This window comes from Meriones unguiculatus, chromosome X, assembly GCF_030254825.1.
Source record: "Meriones unguiculatus strain TT.TT164.6M chromosome X, Bangor_MerUng_6.1, whole genome shotgun sequence".
Lineage (NCBI taxonomy): Eukaryota > Metazoa > Chordata > Mammalia > Rodentia > Muridae > Meriones > Meriones unguiculatus.
In genome coordinates, this window is record NC_083369.1 from 31578790 (window position 1) to 31597294 (window position 18505).

An 18505-nucleotide genomic window follows, 5' to 3' on the forward strand; every position below is an offset into this window, starting at 1 on the left:
ACTCCAGAGGGTGGGGCACAAATATCACAATTCCTGGGCTAGAAAGTGAGTTCCATCATAGCCTGGGATACATAATTGGAACTGGTTCAGTGGACAAAAATAAACAAAAAGAAGAAGATAATCATTGGCCCAGAAGAGGCTATGATCCTGACGACTTGGAGGTTAACAAGAGGGCAATCGAAAATTTGGTGTCACCCTGGGTAACTTAGTGAAACCTCATCTGAAAAATGACATCAACAACCTGAATGTGTATGTTGATTTTGGTAGTCTGTCTGATTATTTCAGACAATCTAGGCATGTTAATAAAAGCTCCATTTTGGCTCCAGGTATGAGGAGATTTCTTAAAGTGATTATGTCATGAGCTCTCTAGTCTAATCACCAAGTGGATCCGTTGAAGATATCACTTGGCATTAGTGGTCATATGGGAGGCAAGGAATTTTTGAGGAATTAGCTCATAAGAACCATGAAGTTGGGGCTATTTCTTGCCTTGAGCTTCTTCCTGTATTCCTTGTTTGGCTAATCCAACATGAAAGGAAGAACAGCATGTATGGGAAAAGTATCCATCAACTAAACCCACTGAAACTGTAAGCCCAAAGTAATCTTTCTCCCTTTTTTTCTTTCAGGCATTTTGTCAGCAATGAAGCAGTAACTACTAGTCCAGTGCAGCTCAGTGGCAGAGACCTGGCCTTATATGCAGGAGGATCTGAGTTCAATCCCTAGAATCAGACATTACAACTTCCAAAAAGGTAAGATAAGTTTTGATCTTAATAGAAGCAAGCATGTGTTGTCAAGCAAAGCCAGATTCTCCTATGTCACAGAATTTGGTTGTGTCACTTGTGTACAAACAAGGGACAAAGCATGTGCTGACCAGAAAATGAAATAAGATGATTGTGACTAAACACATTTCTAGTGGAGCATGCTAGGTGACAGGTGATCATAGTGATGACTTTTATATATGTGTGCAAGTGCAGAGAAATGTGTTAAACAAGACTCTACTCAGTAATCTTAAGCAAGGAGAGAGTAGTGTGCTTTAGTGCAGAGGATGACTGACACATGATTCCTAAGACAATGGCAGGGCATGCATTAGGTATATGCCTCGCTGAATGAAATATTGATAGATTTCTTTTGTTATCTTTTCATCTATTTTTTTAGTTATTTTGTGTGTGTGTATGTGCATCAATGTGCACATGTATGCATGCATGCCCATGCAAATTCAATTGTGCGTGTCAGAGGACACTGTCAGGAAGTCAGTTCTTTCTGTCAATCTATGGATCTTTAGGATTGAACTCAAGTCATCAGACTTGGCAGCAGGATCCTTTATCACTGAGCCATCTAGCCTACTTGAAGCATTGATATTCTGCCAGAGTGGTTGTCAAACAATAAGAATAATAGTAATAGCAGTAGTATTATACAAAGTGCTTACCCTGCAGAGTATCCCCACTGCTGACCAGATGGTAGCCATAATATAGCAATAACTGTGATTAAAGATTGCCTGACACAGAAAGAATAATTCTAATGGGACTCAGCACAGTGACAATAACACATAGGGAATGCTTAGCACAAAGTAAAAAGATTGCTAACAGAGTGTTTGACACATCCTGAAGATTTGCTGCACTTGATACATACTATGAAAACTTATGCTTATCTCCTAGAAGCATACTGAATTTTTATAAATAAATATATATGTATATATATATACATATATATATACATATAACTGGTATTTAGTATTTCAAAGTTGTGGCTATGATCCTGAATTCCCACCACATTCTTCTTCTCATCATAGGCTTATTTCGACTCTCTGTGGTTGAGACAAGAAAGAGAAGAAAAATAAGTGCTAGTGAGTTCCCACTACCTGCTCACTGGTCTGTTTTTCCTCCTGTCCCTCAATGCCTACATGCTCTCCTGCCCAACCTCAGAGCCTCTGCTCTACAAGCAATCCCTCTGCTTAGAGAACAAGTGACTGCCTCACCTTGTCTTTGAATTCCTTAGCCAGAGGAAGGTGGGCTTGTACTTTGAGTGTTGACCTGGGATTTGGGAGCCTACAACATTCTGAGTAGGGATGGTCTCCAAATTACCCAACATCAGAGGAAAGGAAGCATGACTGACATTACCCCAAAGGACTAGAAGTGGATGACTGGGTAGGAGCCAATACCATAAGAGAAAAGTGTGCATTCTGGGGTTTGGGAGATGTTTCAAAGGACTACTTACAGATAAAGTAATCACTATCATCTTCTTCAGGGTCACTGATCTCTTCATATATCACTCTAGTCTTCCTTTCTCGCAACCGATTGCTCCAAGCATTTACCTGATTGCCTGAAATGGGGAGGGGTTATTGCATTAGAGCTAGGTAAATTAGGGCTTTTTTGTCAGAAAAGAACAGAGCTTGTCCCTCCCATGAGCCCATGAGCTGTCTCCCTAGTCTGATTTTTACATTTGCTGGCTCACAAAGACTGAGATGTCAGCCATACAGCAGTACAGACAAAAGGCCAGTTCAGGTTATCCATCCAGTATACTGTCTGGTCCCCCTCCCCCATCACCTGATACAGATTTCCTATTTTAGCCTTCATTAGAGAGAGTATCCAGTGAGCATTCACTTACATTATATGAATTTAAGAAGTCAAAATATGATTATAGAGAGCCATTCTAAAATCTGAACTGGTTGGTGCTGTCCAGTTCCTCACCCAGAAAGGCCTGGGATTTTTTTTAAGACCCTTGCCATAAACCCAGAACAGGCCAGGGAAACCAGAGTATTGTTCCCCCATGGTTTCTTTCCATCCAACACCACCCTATCGCCACCCTAATATATGTTAGCATGTATTAATTATATGTGTTGTTACATGTCATCATGACATTTCATTATAATGTGTTTTGATCATGTATATACCTCATCACCCTCTCTTGACTCACACTGATGCCCTCCCTCCTCAGTTCTAGATTCCCTTCTATTTCATGTTGGTTGGTATTGGTGGGACCCAATGAGTTTAATTGGGCTTACTTAAATGTGAATTGGACTTAGTTGGTCTTTTCCCCTGGCAACCATATCCTCTGAGAGGGGCAGAACCTGGTGAGTGTCTCCTTTCATGGCAGAGTACTGAAAGGCTCAGTCTTTTGCAGGTGTTATTTAAGGATTTTCATAACATGCTAATCACACTTGACAAAGTATTTAACTATTTGTAACTAAATAAAAAAGAGCATGGATGTTTAAATGGGAAAACAGTGCCCTAAATAAGCCATGTTTCTGGAACTACAGTGTTTGCCTTTATGTTCTTGGTAGACTGTCTTTTGTGAAAGTAGAAGAGATGTAATTAGGAGTGTGGAATGAAGATGATTTGGGGAAGAAAAGAAGCCTGGAGGGATCCACAGGCTCTGTGGAAGGCAGGTATCTAGAAAACATAAGGCTTCACACATCAGCTTGTGGTGCATGGCATGGACACTTAAGTAAAGAGTGAATAGAATGAAGGAGACCATACTGTACCATGACGGTGTACAGATGAATGCAAGGGATGGGAGAGAAAGAAAAGAGACATAGTGATCTGGCTATCAGAGAATGTGGTGCCGGAGGTGGTATCACACAAAATGGTGGTGACAGGACTTCACATGGATTGGGCACCTGCACTATTTCTACTGATAACAAGATGTGTCACTGGTCACTAGTCCTTAGCTACCTCTCATTCAACTTCCGGATTCATGCATGAGGGAGTCTACATACCAGTAAAAGGGTGTTGTTTCTGTGCTTAGAAACAATTTATTGCCTCTTATTTTATATTTATATTTTTATGTATGTGTATATCTCTGTGTCTATGTAGCACATGTGTGGGTGTGCCTGGGGAGGCACAGTACTGTATCAGGTAATAGTGAACAACTGAATATTGCTCTTATAATCCCTTCTTTCCGTTCAGTCCTTAACTGTGTCCTCACCGGCCCCTGACCCTTAGCTCCCATAACTCTATACTAGACCAAACCTACAACTATGGAAACTCCTATTCGGTAAGGAGTCAAGTGGTTTTTAGCGTTCCTCTGGGTTGGAAATGTGGTGCACATAGTTCCCAGGTATAGATATGTTCTGAAGTTGATCACAATGAGAGGAGTCCACTGTGAAAACCCTGTCATTCCCAGCCAGGGAAGTGCATGTTCCACTCATAGAGCAGAGGCCAGCTGGAAATTTCCTGCTTGGAAAGTGAGTGTCAGGATGAGAGAATGAACAGATGCCTCACGCGGAGGCATCACCTGAATTTCAGAAATGAAAGAAGACATGAGTGCATTTCAGTGGTGTGGGCTACAGAATAGAGAGCTAGTGAAGCTGCTCTTCAGGCCAATAACTTAGTACAGTTGTGCTGATCCTCATTATCATTACTCTAATTAGTAAAATGCTCTAATTCAAGAAACACAGGTCTGGTGTTGTAAATCTGACCAAGAACATGTGGTTGCACAGGCCCCGTGGAAAAACCCATTACTGTGATTTTGCTAAATGAGTGTACTACAAACTACATTTATATCTAAATTCATATCTCTCTCCACATAGATAAATGAGCTCTCAGACATTATTAGAGTTTTGCTGTACAGTGAGTAGAGGCTAATGCAGAAACTCCCAGCTGGTTAAACTGCAGAAAATAAATGTCTATAAATTGCTCAGCTAAACACAGACATTTATGTCACACACCTTCCTCCCAAGCTCAGGTACCATTGTAGAAACGAGGATAGAAGTATTGTAAGAGGAAAAAGACACGGAGGACCAGAGCAATCTAGTGTTTTATGGACATGATGAGACTGTTACACTAATGAACTCACAATAGTGTCTTTGCCTACATAAGACCTGTCAGCACTCTAGCATGGCATGAGTCGAAACCCATGTGCCCCACCCTTTCTAAGTAGCTATTCATAGTATATGGATTTTGTGGGAGGGAAACTCAGTTTTCTTAAAAAAAAAAAAAAAAAAAAAAAAAAGAGTATAGCCCCTGGTAGGTCACCCATACTCTAGTCTCTAGTGGATGGTTCTACATCCCACAGTATATAGATAGCACAAATTGGGCTTTTTTTTTTTAATTTAAAAGAAGGCATAAATTTGGGGAATGTGGGGAAGAAAGATATAATAAGAAAGATGTTTTATGTTCATTAGGTGAAAGAGTAGGGTATGTGTGAATATGATCAAAATACATTATACAAAATCCTCAAAGAATTAAATAAAATACCATATTAAAAATAATAAAGAAACTATGTTAAGGGCTGGGAATACATTACATCCAACCTGGCAATTTGGAAGCAAAGGAAACAGAAGCATCTCTGGAGACAAGTCCTCCATTTACTTTTCGAAGATTTATTATCTATAAAAGAGAATCTAGGTTAAGGCCTTTTAGCAAACAGTATTCTACAGGGGGTATTTCTGCCACTTGATTTAAGATATTCTAATTTGCTCGATAATGTTTAACATGGGACTTTGCAAATAAAAACATCACACAACAAAAATAACCAGAACCAAAGTCTATACAACTCAATGACCTGCCATACAGTTAGAATTGGCACTTGAAACATATGAAGCTTCACTTTCATTTTTTTTTACATTTTTTACATTTTTCACTTTCAATATCATATATTTTATCCACTTCCCTACCATCAAAGAGAAAACTCTCCTCATCAATGTGAGCATGAACTGAGTGACAAACATGGTGCGCTCCTGCAAAAAGAGGTGTCACTCACCTTCCCGCTTTTTCTGTGTGTCGTGCCAAAAGTCCCTTCAGAATATTCATCTACAGAGAGTGACAAGTCAAAAGTTTTGGTTTGTTAGTAAATATCCCGAAAGTCCTACATAGGAGATGCTAGAGTGGAGGGTTACAGCCTGCTCATGGAGAAGGAGCAGCTGGTCGGGCAAGGCTGTCTTTCACTTTACGAATGATGCAGGCATTACCTGTAATGTTAGCTTCGAAGTCTCCTTATGATTGTTTACGAAGTGCTGTCAGTGCCTCATCCCATCCCAGCACATTCTTTGTACCTCATAATATTAAATTGATTTCAGGAAAATTGAGCTGTCTAAACTTTCAGATGTGGAATAATCAAAAAACTTCACACATGAAATCATTTGACTATTAAGGTGTTAACTGTGTGAGGAAGGATAAATGATTTGACTCAGTGTTTTGGGAGAGGGGCTACCAAGTGTAGTTATTATTTCTCTCTCAAAAACTGTGCATAGATTTCAGGCCTGGAATTTAGATCAAGTAAAGTGCTTGTGGGAGCGTGTGCCATCTGACCTGCTTTCCTGGAAAGTCATAGGTCTAGAGGACACAGGACTGTCTTTGGAGTTTTGTGTTAGAACAAATGAACATAATCAATATCCTCTGTCCTGATTACACATGCTACTCAAAGCACAGGATCTAGACTCTTTTACCCTGACAAGTAGATGAGCTACCTCTTGCTACCCCCCTCTCATTTTCTCTTCTCCACCCTCTCCCTCTCCCCCTTCTCCTTTCCCTCCCTCTTTTTCTCCATCTCTCCTCTCCCTTCCTCCGTCCTTCCTCCCCTCTCTCTGTGTGTGTGTGTGTATGTGTGTGTGTGTGTGTGTGTGTGTGTGTGTTGAGTGGCATCTGTGACAGTGTGCTGAATGTGTGTGTATAAGGTGGAGAGTGTCTACCTGTGTTTAAGGTGTGATACAGAACCGTGTGCATTCCAACTGAAGGTGTTACATGTTTGCATTTACTTAGTACGCTATTTTTAATGTTTTAGAATTTAATTTGACAGGGTCTTCTATCTAATCCACTGAATGAACTCTTTTCCACACAACCCTGATCTGAAGAGGAAAAAAGCTGCCTGTGACCTTACTGGGCATGTTGACTAAAAAAAAAAAAAACAATCCTTCACAGCCCTCCCTGACCACTCACCTTCACTGTCATGAACTTCAATACATTTGACCAGAGAATTGTTGGTCTGTTTCTTGTGTCGCATGAAAACTGGTTGGTTGACTGTGATCCCTAAAAGGAAACAAAGTGCTTTTTCTTAAACAGATGGCACAAGATAGGAAATACTAGGATCTGGGATACAGCATAGACCTTAATGCTCACAAGTGCAAGACCCTGTAGGAAAGAAAAGTGCAGGCTTTAGGTCTGAGCCCTATTGCCTGTTGTCTATGCTCTCAGCCCTGCACAGGATGGAAAAGAGCAGCATGCTCAGCAAGCACCTTGACATTTCTATGGGAAGAAAAGTGCCATGTGGGAGAGGGATCTGCTACATGTTGAGAAGAAGATGTGACATAAAAAGCAACTGGAAGACACCCAGACTTGTCTGAACCCAGAACTTCCTGTTACCTAGGCCGGTCATTCTGACGTAGTTTCTTTTCATATACACATAGGCACTTTTCTGCCATTTGGTCAGCTTTGCCCACTCTTCCTCAGAAAAGTATGTAGAAATATCCCGGAAGGCCTAGAAAAGAAGGAAATGTAAATTCTGGCAACTACTCTGCTAGACATGTATGCCATTCATCCCTGAATTCCCTCTGTGTTGGAGGACCTCAGTGGTCCACCTAGAAAATCAAGATAATTGATCCTGGGAAATGAAAGTCAAGAGAGATGTAACAGCCTTTTCCCAATCACACTGGAAATGGTCAATGCTGCTTATTTGTTCCCCACTTATGAAGGGTTGAGTGGCAGCAAATGCATTCAAGTCTAGATCACCAATCTGCAGCCTTCAGGCATGCTTTGGAAACTCACACTGAGCATTTGTGTATGGAGGGAAATCCTGAGACTTATAGAGGTCAGGTGAAGACCATGGTCTTTTTCCTAAGTGTGTCTGGTTTCCACCGTCTGAGAAATCTTTCTACAATGGGCCTTGGTCACTCAGCCGCTTCTGCCCACCCCCTACCTGGTCACCTCACCTTGCATATCTTCTTTGGTTTATGAATCACTTCCACAGGGGTCTTTGCACAGGAACTCTCTGTTTTCTTGGTTTGGGTATGAGTGTGATTTTGAAAAGATACCATCTTATTTTCTTCAGGCATAAAACAAAATGTCCTGTGAAGGAAGGAGTTGTGGTTGAACAGTAACATTCAGTATCTGAGATTTTCTTGTGTTCCTTCTCATCCTGATATCATCTGTCCCTGATTAGGTCTACGGGAGAATTAGTGGTTAGGATTCAGTTGGATTCTTTGAGACTGTATGAAGTTATCTTGAGTCTCTGAGAGCAAATCAAGCTTCTGTCGTGATTAGTTGCTCTGGAGTGTTCGTTGAGATTAAGAGAAAAAGAAAGATATTGAATTGGGCAAGTATAAACACATGTTCTCACCCATGTGAGGAAAGTGGAAACTGATTTCATAGAAGATAAGAATGAAGATGGGCGCAGTGGCGCACCAGCATTCAGGGAACAGGGCCTGTCTGACTCTTGTTGCCTGCCTTTGGGACCCTTTGCTCCTACCTGGGCTGCCTTGTGTAGCCTCAATAGGAAAAGATGGGCCTTGAGTTACTGCAACTTTATATGCAGAGAAAGGGAGAAAGAAAGGAGGAGTAAGTAGGAGGAAGGACTGGGAGGAGAAGAGAAAGGGGAAACTGCAGTAAGGGTGTAAAGTAAGTTAATTGACTAATTAAAAATTAATGGACACAATGAAGTTTCAAATAAAAGACATTTCTGAGCACCTGCTGAAATTTAAATCAGTGTGTATACATCATTACCTACTCTTGTTTTTTGTGTTTTGTTTGTTGTTTTCCCTTTGAGAAATGGTATGGCTGTGATGTTAAGCTGACAGAGAAACCCTAGGCTCAAATACTTCTCCTGTATCTGCCTAGTAAGTAATTTAGATTGCTGTTTTGTGGTATAGTGTCTTGAATAATGTATAGATATTTTGTGATGTATTCTGATGTAGAGTTGGTGCGAGGATTGTCAAAGGTTTAATAGTCTCCCCAACTGATGGCTTTCAGGGATCAAGGAAATGGATATATGGCTCTGCTGTCCTGAAAAGAGGTGGATCTATTAAGTAGAGTGTGTATGACTGGGCTAATTTATAAATTCCTGCAGAGATAAAAGCCCTAGACTCTCCAAATCTACAGGACCAGCTATCATGCAAAGTGAAATAATTTAGTACATCTCAAGACACACTAATCAGAGGTCCTGCAACTGAAGTCATCAAAAAAATTTTAGTGAGTGGACATTGAGGTATCTCTGGGACCATGAAAACTGCAGCTTTATCCAAGAGGAGGTTGGAAAGTAATCCTTCTGACAGACACTATTTGGTGTCAGTGAGGGTGGAAGAAATCTCAAGGCATATAGGTAATTTCAAAGTTTGTGAAGGTAAGAGGCATACTGCTTCCCTCAGAAATAGTAGCACATGAGTCTGTCAGTTGAAGTTTCTTGGATCCTTAAGGAATTGCTCAGTAAGCGTTTAGCTCAAAGCACAGTCCTTAGGTTTGAGGAATGCTGAAAACGCAGGAAAGGCACAAGTATTTGGTTGGTCTGCACAGGATCCTAACTGTTCTATCTGTTCGGATTTGACTAACTGGGTCATCCCTGAGAAAGAACCTACCTCAGACAGGAAGGAATGAGGGAGTGTTTCTCTAGTAAGAACCTTGATTCAGCTGACCTGAAAGGATCAGCCCACCAGGGGAGTCAGTTGCCTTCGAATCTCTAAGGAAAGTGGGTGGGGCAAGTGAGATAAGAATGGAGTGTAGGATTCCAGGGTCCCAGGATGCAAGTACATCACAAAGGGGGGGAGGTGTTGTAGTCCCTAAATGTTCCCACTTAAAGGATTATCATTATTCTAGTGCTACTGGTACTCGAAGATCTGCTGACCTGTTGAAATGTACATAGTTATGGATACCTGAACTTTCCCTTATGTCTAGACTCAATAATTCTATCCTCTACTGTGCAGCTGTTCATCTAAAAAATGGCTAGCCATTTCAAATCCTTCTCAGTCTTCCTTAGTCAGTATAACCTGGGATTTCTTTACAATAAACTAATAATGCTTAAATTATTTATTAAAGGAAAATATTGAAGTCAAAATTATCCCTATATGTGCTATTTCCCCAAAGCCCCAGGAAATTGTTTTCTGTTAATAATTTTAGGAGTAATAGTGAACAGTCTCCATGTGATTCAAGTATATTGTGCATTTTAAGGGGTCCTCAAGTGAGTTTCTGTTGGAAAGGCTTCTCTACTCTACTAGTGTATGCCTCCATTGGCCCTCAGTGCTCTCTAGACTTTTCATTCTGAGGACTGCGCTGTCATTAATGCCCTACTCAGAATGACTGAGACCGTTCTTCTGGCAAGGAAATGGTCCATGGACCCTGGGACCAGCCCTTAGACTTTCACTACGTAGTCTTGTTGTATTTTCTTCTTATTTTTAAAAATTACAGAGGAAGACAATGCAGCCAGTCCTGCTGAGACCTAATAGGCTAGCATCAGAGGGAAGGGGAGGAGGACCTCCCCTGTCAGTGGAACTTGGGGAGGGACATGGGAGGAGATGAGAGAGGGAGGGTGGGATTGGGAGGGGACAAGGGAAGGGGCTACAGCTGGGATACAAAGTGAATAAACTGTAATTAATAAAAAGTAAGTAATTTTTAAAAATAATTTTAGGTAGTTTACAAAATAATGGCTTCCCCACAGGCAGCATTATCCCAAATGGAGAAGAATGTGAAGCAATCCCTCTAAAAACAGAAAAAACTCAGGGTTGTACACTATCCTCACTCCGTTTGTTTGTTTGTTTGTTTGTTTGTTTGTTTGTTTGTTTGTTTTGTTTTCAAGACAGGGTTTTTCCGTGTAACCTTGGCTGTCCTGTAGACCAGGCTGGCCTCGAACTCAGTGAGATCTGCCTGCCTCTGCCTCTCTGAGTGACGGGATTACAGGTACATGCATCCGGCCACTCTTTTCAATATAGTGCTTGAAGCGCTATCTGTAGCTAATGGTACTTCCTTTTAATCAAGCAATCAATTAATTAATAAAATACTACAATACTAAGCAATTATGCACAAAACTCTGGTGCATTCAACTTCATAAAAGCCTATTAATAGAATTAAAGACCCAGATTAACAGAAACCTAGCAATAGGAGGTAATTTCAACACTCCAGTTTCTTCTATAGATCAGACATTTGGACAGAGAGACAGAGACTTCAGAATTAAATGGCCTCTTATATCAAATGAACCTAAGATATAGCTATAGAATATTTAACACAAACACCAAGAATACACAAATATGCATTTTATGTAGGAGCACATGGAAACTTCTCCAAAGTAGAGCACATGCTGCAACACAAGACAAGCTTTAGTAAATACAGGAAAATTTGAAATAATTCCATGTAGCCTCTCTAGCCATTATGCAACAAACTTAAAATCAACAGCAAACAAAAATCTACTAAGTGTATAAATTCACAGAGATTAAAGAAACTCATTACTGAATGATGAGGGAGTCAAAGAAGAAATTAAAATATTCCTGGAACTAAGTGAAACCAAAGCACAACATAACAAGAGCTTTGAGAAACAGTAAAAGCTTTTTTAATTAAATTTTTTATTTTATATTAATTACAGTTTATTTACTTTGTATCCCAGATGTAGCCACCTCCCTAGTAAAAGCATTTTTAAGAGGGAAGTTTATAGCCCTAAGTGCCTGCATTAAAAAAAAAAGACAGAAAGAATACAAATAAATGACTTATTGATGCAACACAAGAATGAGGAAAGACAAAGACCAAAGTCAAACTCAGTAGATAGTAAGAATTAATAATTTTTTTAATCAGGTGATACTGTCTGGTACTGGAAAGGAAGCCAAATCCAGGTCTAGTGAAGTCATGGATCTCAGAGGAGAATGTACATTGCAATATTATTAAATCAGCATAAACCCTAACTATACTCTTAATATTTGTCCTTATACTGACAGATAAGTGTAGTTCTCATCCCTAATCAAGGACACTTCTTTTCATACAAAAAGCGACCATTATTACAGAAAACCACAACCATCAAAAGGCAAGAGTTGTGGAGCCTAGTCCCAACTGATGTATCTACAGAACAGTTCCTGCACCTAAGGCTCAGGGAACATTGCAGAAGAGAGGACTGAAGACTGTCAGAGCCAAAGTAATGGAGATTTTCTGTGAGATGGTGTCTCCTAGAAAAATCAGAAGCTTCACCATCTCAGTATCATGACTACAACCATGACCTAAACCACTAGATATGGTAATGTGGAAGGCAGAAACTTCAGGAGGCCTCAACTGTAGACAATAACTACAGACAACTATGGAAAGCTGAGAGTGAAACAGTTTTCCCCAAATGAGAGCAAACCAACTCTAATACCAAGTAGACAGCCTTGAAAACATACACACAATTAACATTATACAGACTGAAAAGTTTGTGTTTATGTGTCATATATTTAGGAGAGTAAAAATGAAACTACAGGCCATGAATCTGAAAGAGAGCAAGGGGATATATGAGAGGGTTTGGAGAGAAAAAAGGGAAGAATGAAATTAAGTAATTATAATCTCAAAAAATAAGTACAAAAAAGAAATAATTAAAATCAGTGCAGAAATTAATTAAAAAGAAAACAATTACAAAGAATCAATGAATCTATGAGCTGGTTCTTTGAGACAGAGAACAAGATCAATAGACCAAAACATTGTGGTGTAGAACTGTGAGAGTGGCCAACCAATGACTAGTCCAATTTGAGGCCTACACTATGAGAGGGAGTCCACTGCCAATACTGCCTGAATGGCCAGAAACCAGAGGCAGAACATCCCAGAGACCCAGGCTAGAACCAAATACAACTGGCAAAAAAAGTCAATGTTTCCTAATGATATTCTGCTATACTCATAGATCAGTGCCTAGCACAATCATCACCAGAGAGGCTTCGTCCAGCAACTGATGGGAGCAGATGCAAAGACCTCCAACCAAACATTAGTCAGAACTCAGGGAACCCCATAGAAAAGAGGGAGGAAAGCATGGTTGGATACCATAAAAAGCTAAAATGTTATGCTCAGGATGCGAGGCTAAGCACTGCACTCAGGGTCAGCCGCTTTGGACCCAGAGAAGAGCATGTCTGATTGCATGCGGGTTGATACTCCAGGTCCCGCCTCTGAGAAAAAGGTATCAGACGGGTCTGATGCTCTTTGGGTGGATGACACCTAAATGAACATCGGTACAAAGTCCCAATTTATTTCTAATATCAGAGATCAGACCTCTACTCTTGCCTGATGCGTCTAAAACAAAAAGGGGGAACTGTAGAGAGCTGCGGAATGCTGTGCCTTAAAGATGGAGCTGGTTTCTGCCTTCCACCTTCCCGATGGTGAGTGCTCTCTGTCATGAACAATTGCACATTTGGCTAAGGCTGAGGATCTGGCTTGCTTCCATGTATGTGGACCTATCTGCATTGCCCACGTGGCACGCCTGGGTTGGCTACCCAGAGGCTATTTAAGCTGTGGGCTGGCTTTCCCCAGGGTCAGATGATTGTTCAAGGTTCCTGAATAAACTGCATTGAAAAAAAAAAAAAAGAAAAGAGGGAGGAAGTACTGTAGAAGTCAGAAGGGTCAAGGACAATACAAGAACACAGCCCACAACCAAGCAGGGCTCATAAGGACTAAGAATGAACTGACACTGGAAGCCTGTATGGATATGATCTAGATCATCCGAATATATGTTATGGATGTGTAGCTTGATGCTCTTGTGGGACTCCTAACAGTGGGAGAGGGGTGTCTCTCTCTTGACTACTCTTGGGACCCCTTTCCTCCTACTAGGTTGTCTCATCCAGCCTTAATATGAGGATTTGAGCCTAGCCTTATTGTAACTTTATGCCATGTTCAGCTGATATCCCTGAGAGGTCTGCTCTTAAGGAAAATGGAGAAGTGGATCTGGGGCAGAGGGGAGTTGTGGGGGCAGGGTGGGACTGGGAGAAGTGGAAGGAGGGAGAAATGATCAAAATGTAATGTATGAGAGAAGAATTAAAAAAAAAACTGATTTGGTTAGTTATGGCCCACCCAAAAGAAAATGCTGACCCAAATTAACAGAGTCAGAAATGAACAGAGAAAAATTATAGCAGACATCAAAGACATTCAGAATATTATAAAGTAATATTTTTAAAAACCTATACTCCAGCTAATACTTAAAGCACAATATTGAAAAGAAAGACTTTCCTCCCTCATTCAAAAACCAACTTGGACATATTAGATAATCTGTCTATCTGTATTCTGTTTGCAGGTGTTTTATTGAGTATTTTTATTTATTTTTATTAATTTATTTATTTTTATTAATTACAACTTATTCATTTGTATCCCAGCTGTAGACCCCTCCCTCATCCCCTCCCAATCCCATACTCCCTCCCTCTTCTCCTCCCATGCCCCTCCCTCAGTCCACTGATAGAGATCCTCTTCCCCTTCCCTAAGACCCTAGTCTCACCAGGACTGGCTGAACTGTCTTCCTCTGTGGCCTGGTGAGGCTGATCCCCAGTCAAGAATAGGTGATCAAAGAGCCAGCCACTAAGTTCACATCAGAGACAGTTCCTGTTCCCATTACTAGGGAACCCACTTGGACACTGAACTGCCATGGGCTACATCTGAGCAGGGGTTCTAGGTTACCTCCATCCATGGTCCTTGGTTGGAGTATCAGTCTCAGAAAAGACACCTGTGCCCAGATATTTTGGTTATTTTGCTCTCCTTGTGGAGCTCCTGTCCCCTCCAGGTTTTTCTATCTCCCCCTTCTTTCATAAGACTCCCTGTACTCTGCCCAAAGTTTAGCATCTGCTTTAACACCCTGCTGGATAGAGTCTTTCAGAGGCCCATTGAGCATTTTAGTCTGTGTTCATCAGAGATACTGGCATGTAGTTATCTCTCTTTGTTGTGTCTTTTTTTTTTTCTAACTGGAAGGCTTTTTAGTACTCTTCTGAGCTCCTCATTTGTTATGTGTCTGTTTAGTGTGTTAACTTCTTGTTTTAATTTTTGTGGCTTTGCTGAAGCTAGAAATTCATCCATTTCTTTTAGGTTTTCCAGCTTCATGAAGTACAGGTTTTTAAAATGTTACATTATAATATTTTAAATTTCTATGTTGTGCACTTTAATGTTTCCTTGTTCATTTTTTATTCTGTTAATTTGGGTCTTCTCTGTTTCTTTTGGTTAGTTTAGCCTCGGGTCTGTCAGTCTTGTTTATCTCTAAGAGAACCGCCTCTTAGATTCAATGATCTGGTCACGTGTGTCCTTGATATTTTGCTGTATTGTGTTTTCATTTTTATATTTTCAGGAAATTTTTATTTTTTATTTCTTTCTTAATTTCTTCTTTGGCTCATTTTTCAGTAATGAGTTGTTTAATTTCCTTTTCTTGTAGCATTAACTATAGAGGTAATCACATATTGGACACTTAAGATTTATCTTTTAAGTTTTAATTATGTGCATGTATGGCTGCCTGTATGTGGGTATGTACACATGAGTGCAGGTGTTCTCAGAGGCCAGTGGACTTTGGATCCCATAGAGCTAGAGTTACAATCAGTTGTGAGCCACCCAATGTATGTCATGGGAACTGAGGTTTGGTCTTCTAGAAGAACAGCATGGCATTCTTAACCACTAAGCCATCTCTCCAGCCCCACATAAGTTCATTCTAAACAATTTTTATTCAATATATTTGTTATTCCCTTTTCTCCCCACATCCCTACAACTAACTTTATGCTCTTTCTCTCTCTTGCTCTCTCTCACACACACACTCTCTCTCTGTCTGTGTGTATCTGTCTATATGTGTGTAGGGGTCACTCTTTAAAAAAAAACACAAGAATACAAACATGAATATTAAAACAAGAAAAAAAGCAATAAGACAAAAAATGCCAAAACAAAATGAAACACTCAACAAAAGAAAAACCCTATAGGGTTCATTTTGTGTTGGCCTTACTTCATGGCTTGGGATCTGCCCCAGAGTGTGGTTGATATACCCAGTGACAAAACATTGAAGAAATCTAATTTTCCCTTTGCCAGCAGGTATCAATTACAAATAGCTTCTTGGCTTGGGTTGGGACCTTGTGTCTACTTCCTCTTCTCCAATTCTGAAACCCCATCAGACTTGGACCCACACACAGGTCTTATGTGTACTTTCACAGTCTCTGTGAGTTCATATGTGCAGCAATCTTATTGAATCTAGATAAAGGACACTATTTCTTTGGACTCACTCATTACCTCTGACCCTTAAATTTTTCCACCTCTTCCTCTGCATAGATCCATGAGCTTTGAGAGGAGGGCCTAAGAAAGACGTTCTACTTAGAACTGGGTGCTTCAAAGTCTCACCCTCTCTACACATTTTCAAATTGTGGTTGTCTGTGTTAATTCACATCTACTGTAAGAAGAAGCATGTCTGAAGAGGGCTGAGTGAGGCACTGATCTATGGATATAGCAGTATGTCATTAAGAGCCATTTTCTTTCTGTGTTCCTTTAGCACAATAAAAATACTAGGTTTTGCCCTAGGTCTATGACCTATCTAGTCTCAGGTTCTTGTCTACTTTAGCAGTGTCAGATAAGGATTCCATCTCATGGAGTGGGCCCTAAATATAATCAAGAAATGACTAGTTAGTCCCATAACACTTGTGCCCTTATTGCACCAGTGTATTTTGTATGCAGGTTGTTGTTATAGGGCACATGGCTTGTAGCTGGGTGATAATTGATGGTTACATTTCTGCTCCAGTTGTGTACAGAAAACCTTCCAGCACCATGAATTCTAGTCAATAGGAGTGAAGCTTCTAGTTAGGCAGCAACTCAATTTCTCTATCATAAGTAAGTGTTGTCTTTATTAGTAGAGTCTTACCATCATGTTGTGGAGAGTAACCAGTAACTTTGGCAATAACCTATGGTGTTTGTGAGGTTCCATGGGACTCCTTTGACTGAAGATTCAACAAGAGGTAACCTGTTTCTAGCACTGGTAGTTATACTTGCTGGCAAAGAATATCTAGTTGGCACATCATCTCTCCTATTATATGGTGACTCCATTTAGTCATATGTATGTATAAATGTACACATGGGTGTATGGATGAATGGATTTATATGTATGTATGCTTGTATGTATGTATGTATGGAGAGAGAGAGAGAAAGAGAGAGAGAGAGAACCAGATATGTGGCTCAGTAGAGAAACAGATTAAGACTTTGTAAGGGTATGCCCTGAATGACCTATGCCTTCTAACCAGGTAAGGACCTGTGAATAATCCATTTAATTGTAACCTCATCATAATTAGCATATTTATGAACACTTTCATAATCCAGTCATCTCTCAGCAGTGCCACAGGCTAGGTACAAAGGCTTCAAAGCATACGTCTTTAAAGGACATTACAAATCTACACCATAACAGGTATATATTTATCTGTCTCTTCTCTCCCTCCTTTCTGGCCTCTGTGAGATTTACCTCATGATATGCTCATAACATGATGTTCTACCTCCTCTCAGATCCAAAGGGACATGGCCAAGGAACCACAGATTGAAACCTCTGCAACCATAAGCCAGAATCTTTTCTCACCTTAAGTTTTCTTGGGTATATTTTGGGATGCTGGCTCCAAAATGGATGTCACAAAGCCTACTTGAAACTTTACTGGAAGGCTTGGGAAGTTGAGTCATCCTGTGGACACATGTGGGGACATTTTAGACCTTTATTCATGAACAGCTCAACATTTTTGTGTGTTGTTAACCAAACTAACCTAATATATTTTGTCTCTGTCTGTTTCTCTTTCTCTGTCTCTGTCTCTGTCTCCCTCCTTCCCTCTTTTTTTTAAGACACAGTCTCATGATGTAGCCCTTGCAGTACTGGAACTCACTACATAGACCAGGCTGGCCTAGAACTAGAAAGCAACTCTGATAAGATTACAAGGGTGATAAGACTCAAAAATTGTTAGTTTTCTATTGCTGTAATAAAACACTGTGACCAAGGCAACTTATTTTTAAAAAGTATTGAATTTTGCTTATAGTTTCAGAAGGGTAGAGTCCATGATGGTGGAGTAAAGCAACATCTGAGTGATCACATATTAATCTAAAGCTACAAGGGAGAGAGAGGAAGAGAGTGGAAGTGGGGGTAGAGACTGTAAATGGTAGGTTTAGAAGCCTCAAAGCTGAGACTGATGCACCAAGGACCATGCATGGAGAGGACCTGCTCAGATGTAGCCAATAAGCAGCTCAGTCTCCATGTGGGTTTCCTAGTAATGGAGAGCAGGGGCTTCCTCTGGCATGGACTCTGTTGCCTGCTCTTTGATCACTTGCCCCTGGTGGGATTGGGGGACTTGCCAGGCCTCGGAGGAAGAGGATGCAGGCAGTCCTGATAAGACTTGATAGACTAGAGTCAGATAGTAGGGGAGGAGAGCTCCCTCTTTCTGAAGACTACAGGACGGGAATAGGTGGGAAGACAGAGGGAGGGTGGGGCCAGAAGGAGATGAGGGAGGACCTACGATCAGGATGTAAAGTGAATAAATTAAAAAAAAAAAAAACGAAAAAGAAGAAGCCTTAAAGCCCATCCCCATAACACATCTCCTCCAAGAAGACAATACCTCCTAATCTCCTAATCTTTTCCAAACAGTTCCATTAACTGGCGACTGAATATTCAAATATATAAT

The 18505-nt window shown here is 40.5% G+C and overlaps 1 protein-coding gene and 1 long non-coding RNA gene across 2 annotated transcripts in view; one reads left to right on the forward strand and one right to left on the reverse strand.

The window, feature by feature from the left end:
* LOC132650142 (uncharacterized) overlaps positions 1-18505 on the forward strand; it is a 63135-nt gene that overhangs the window by 4163 nt on the left and 40467 nt on the right. Inside the window, exon 2 of the long non-coding RNA XR_009588528.1 lies at positions 624-746. This is a non-coding gene — a long non-coding RNA (uncharacterized LOC132650142). The remainder of the gene's footprint in view (positions 1-623; positions 747-18505) is intronic.
* On the reverse strand, positions 2204-7984 carry LOC110565606 (protein SSXA1-like). The gene is made up of 4 exons (XM_021663314.1): positions 7862-7984; positions 7296-7410; positions 6873-6962; positions 2204-2316 (listed from the first exon to the last, which is right to left on the reverse strand). The coding sequence occupies exons 1-4, from the start codon at positions 7982-7984 to the stop codon at positions 2204-2206; spliced, it is 441 nt and encodes a 146-aa protein (XP_021518989.1).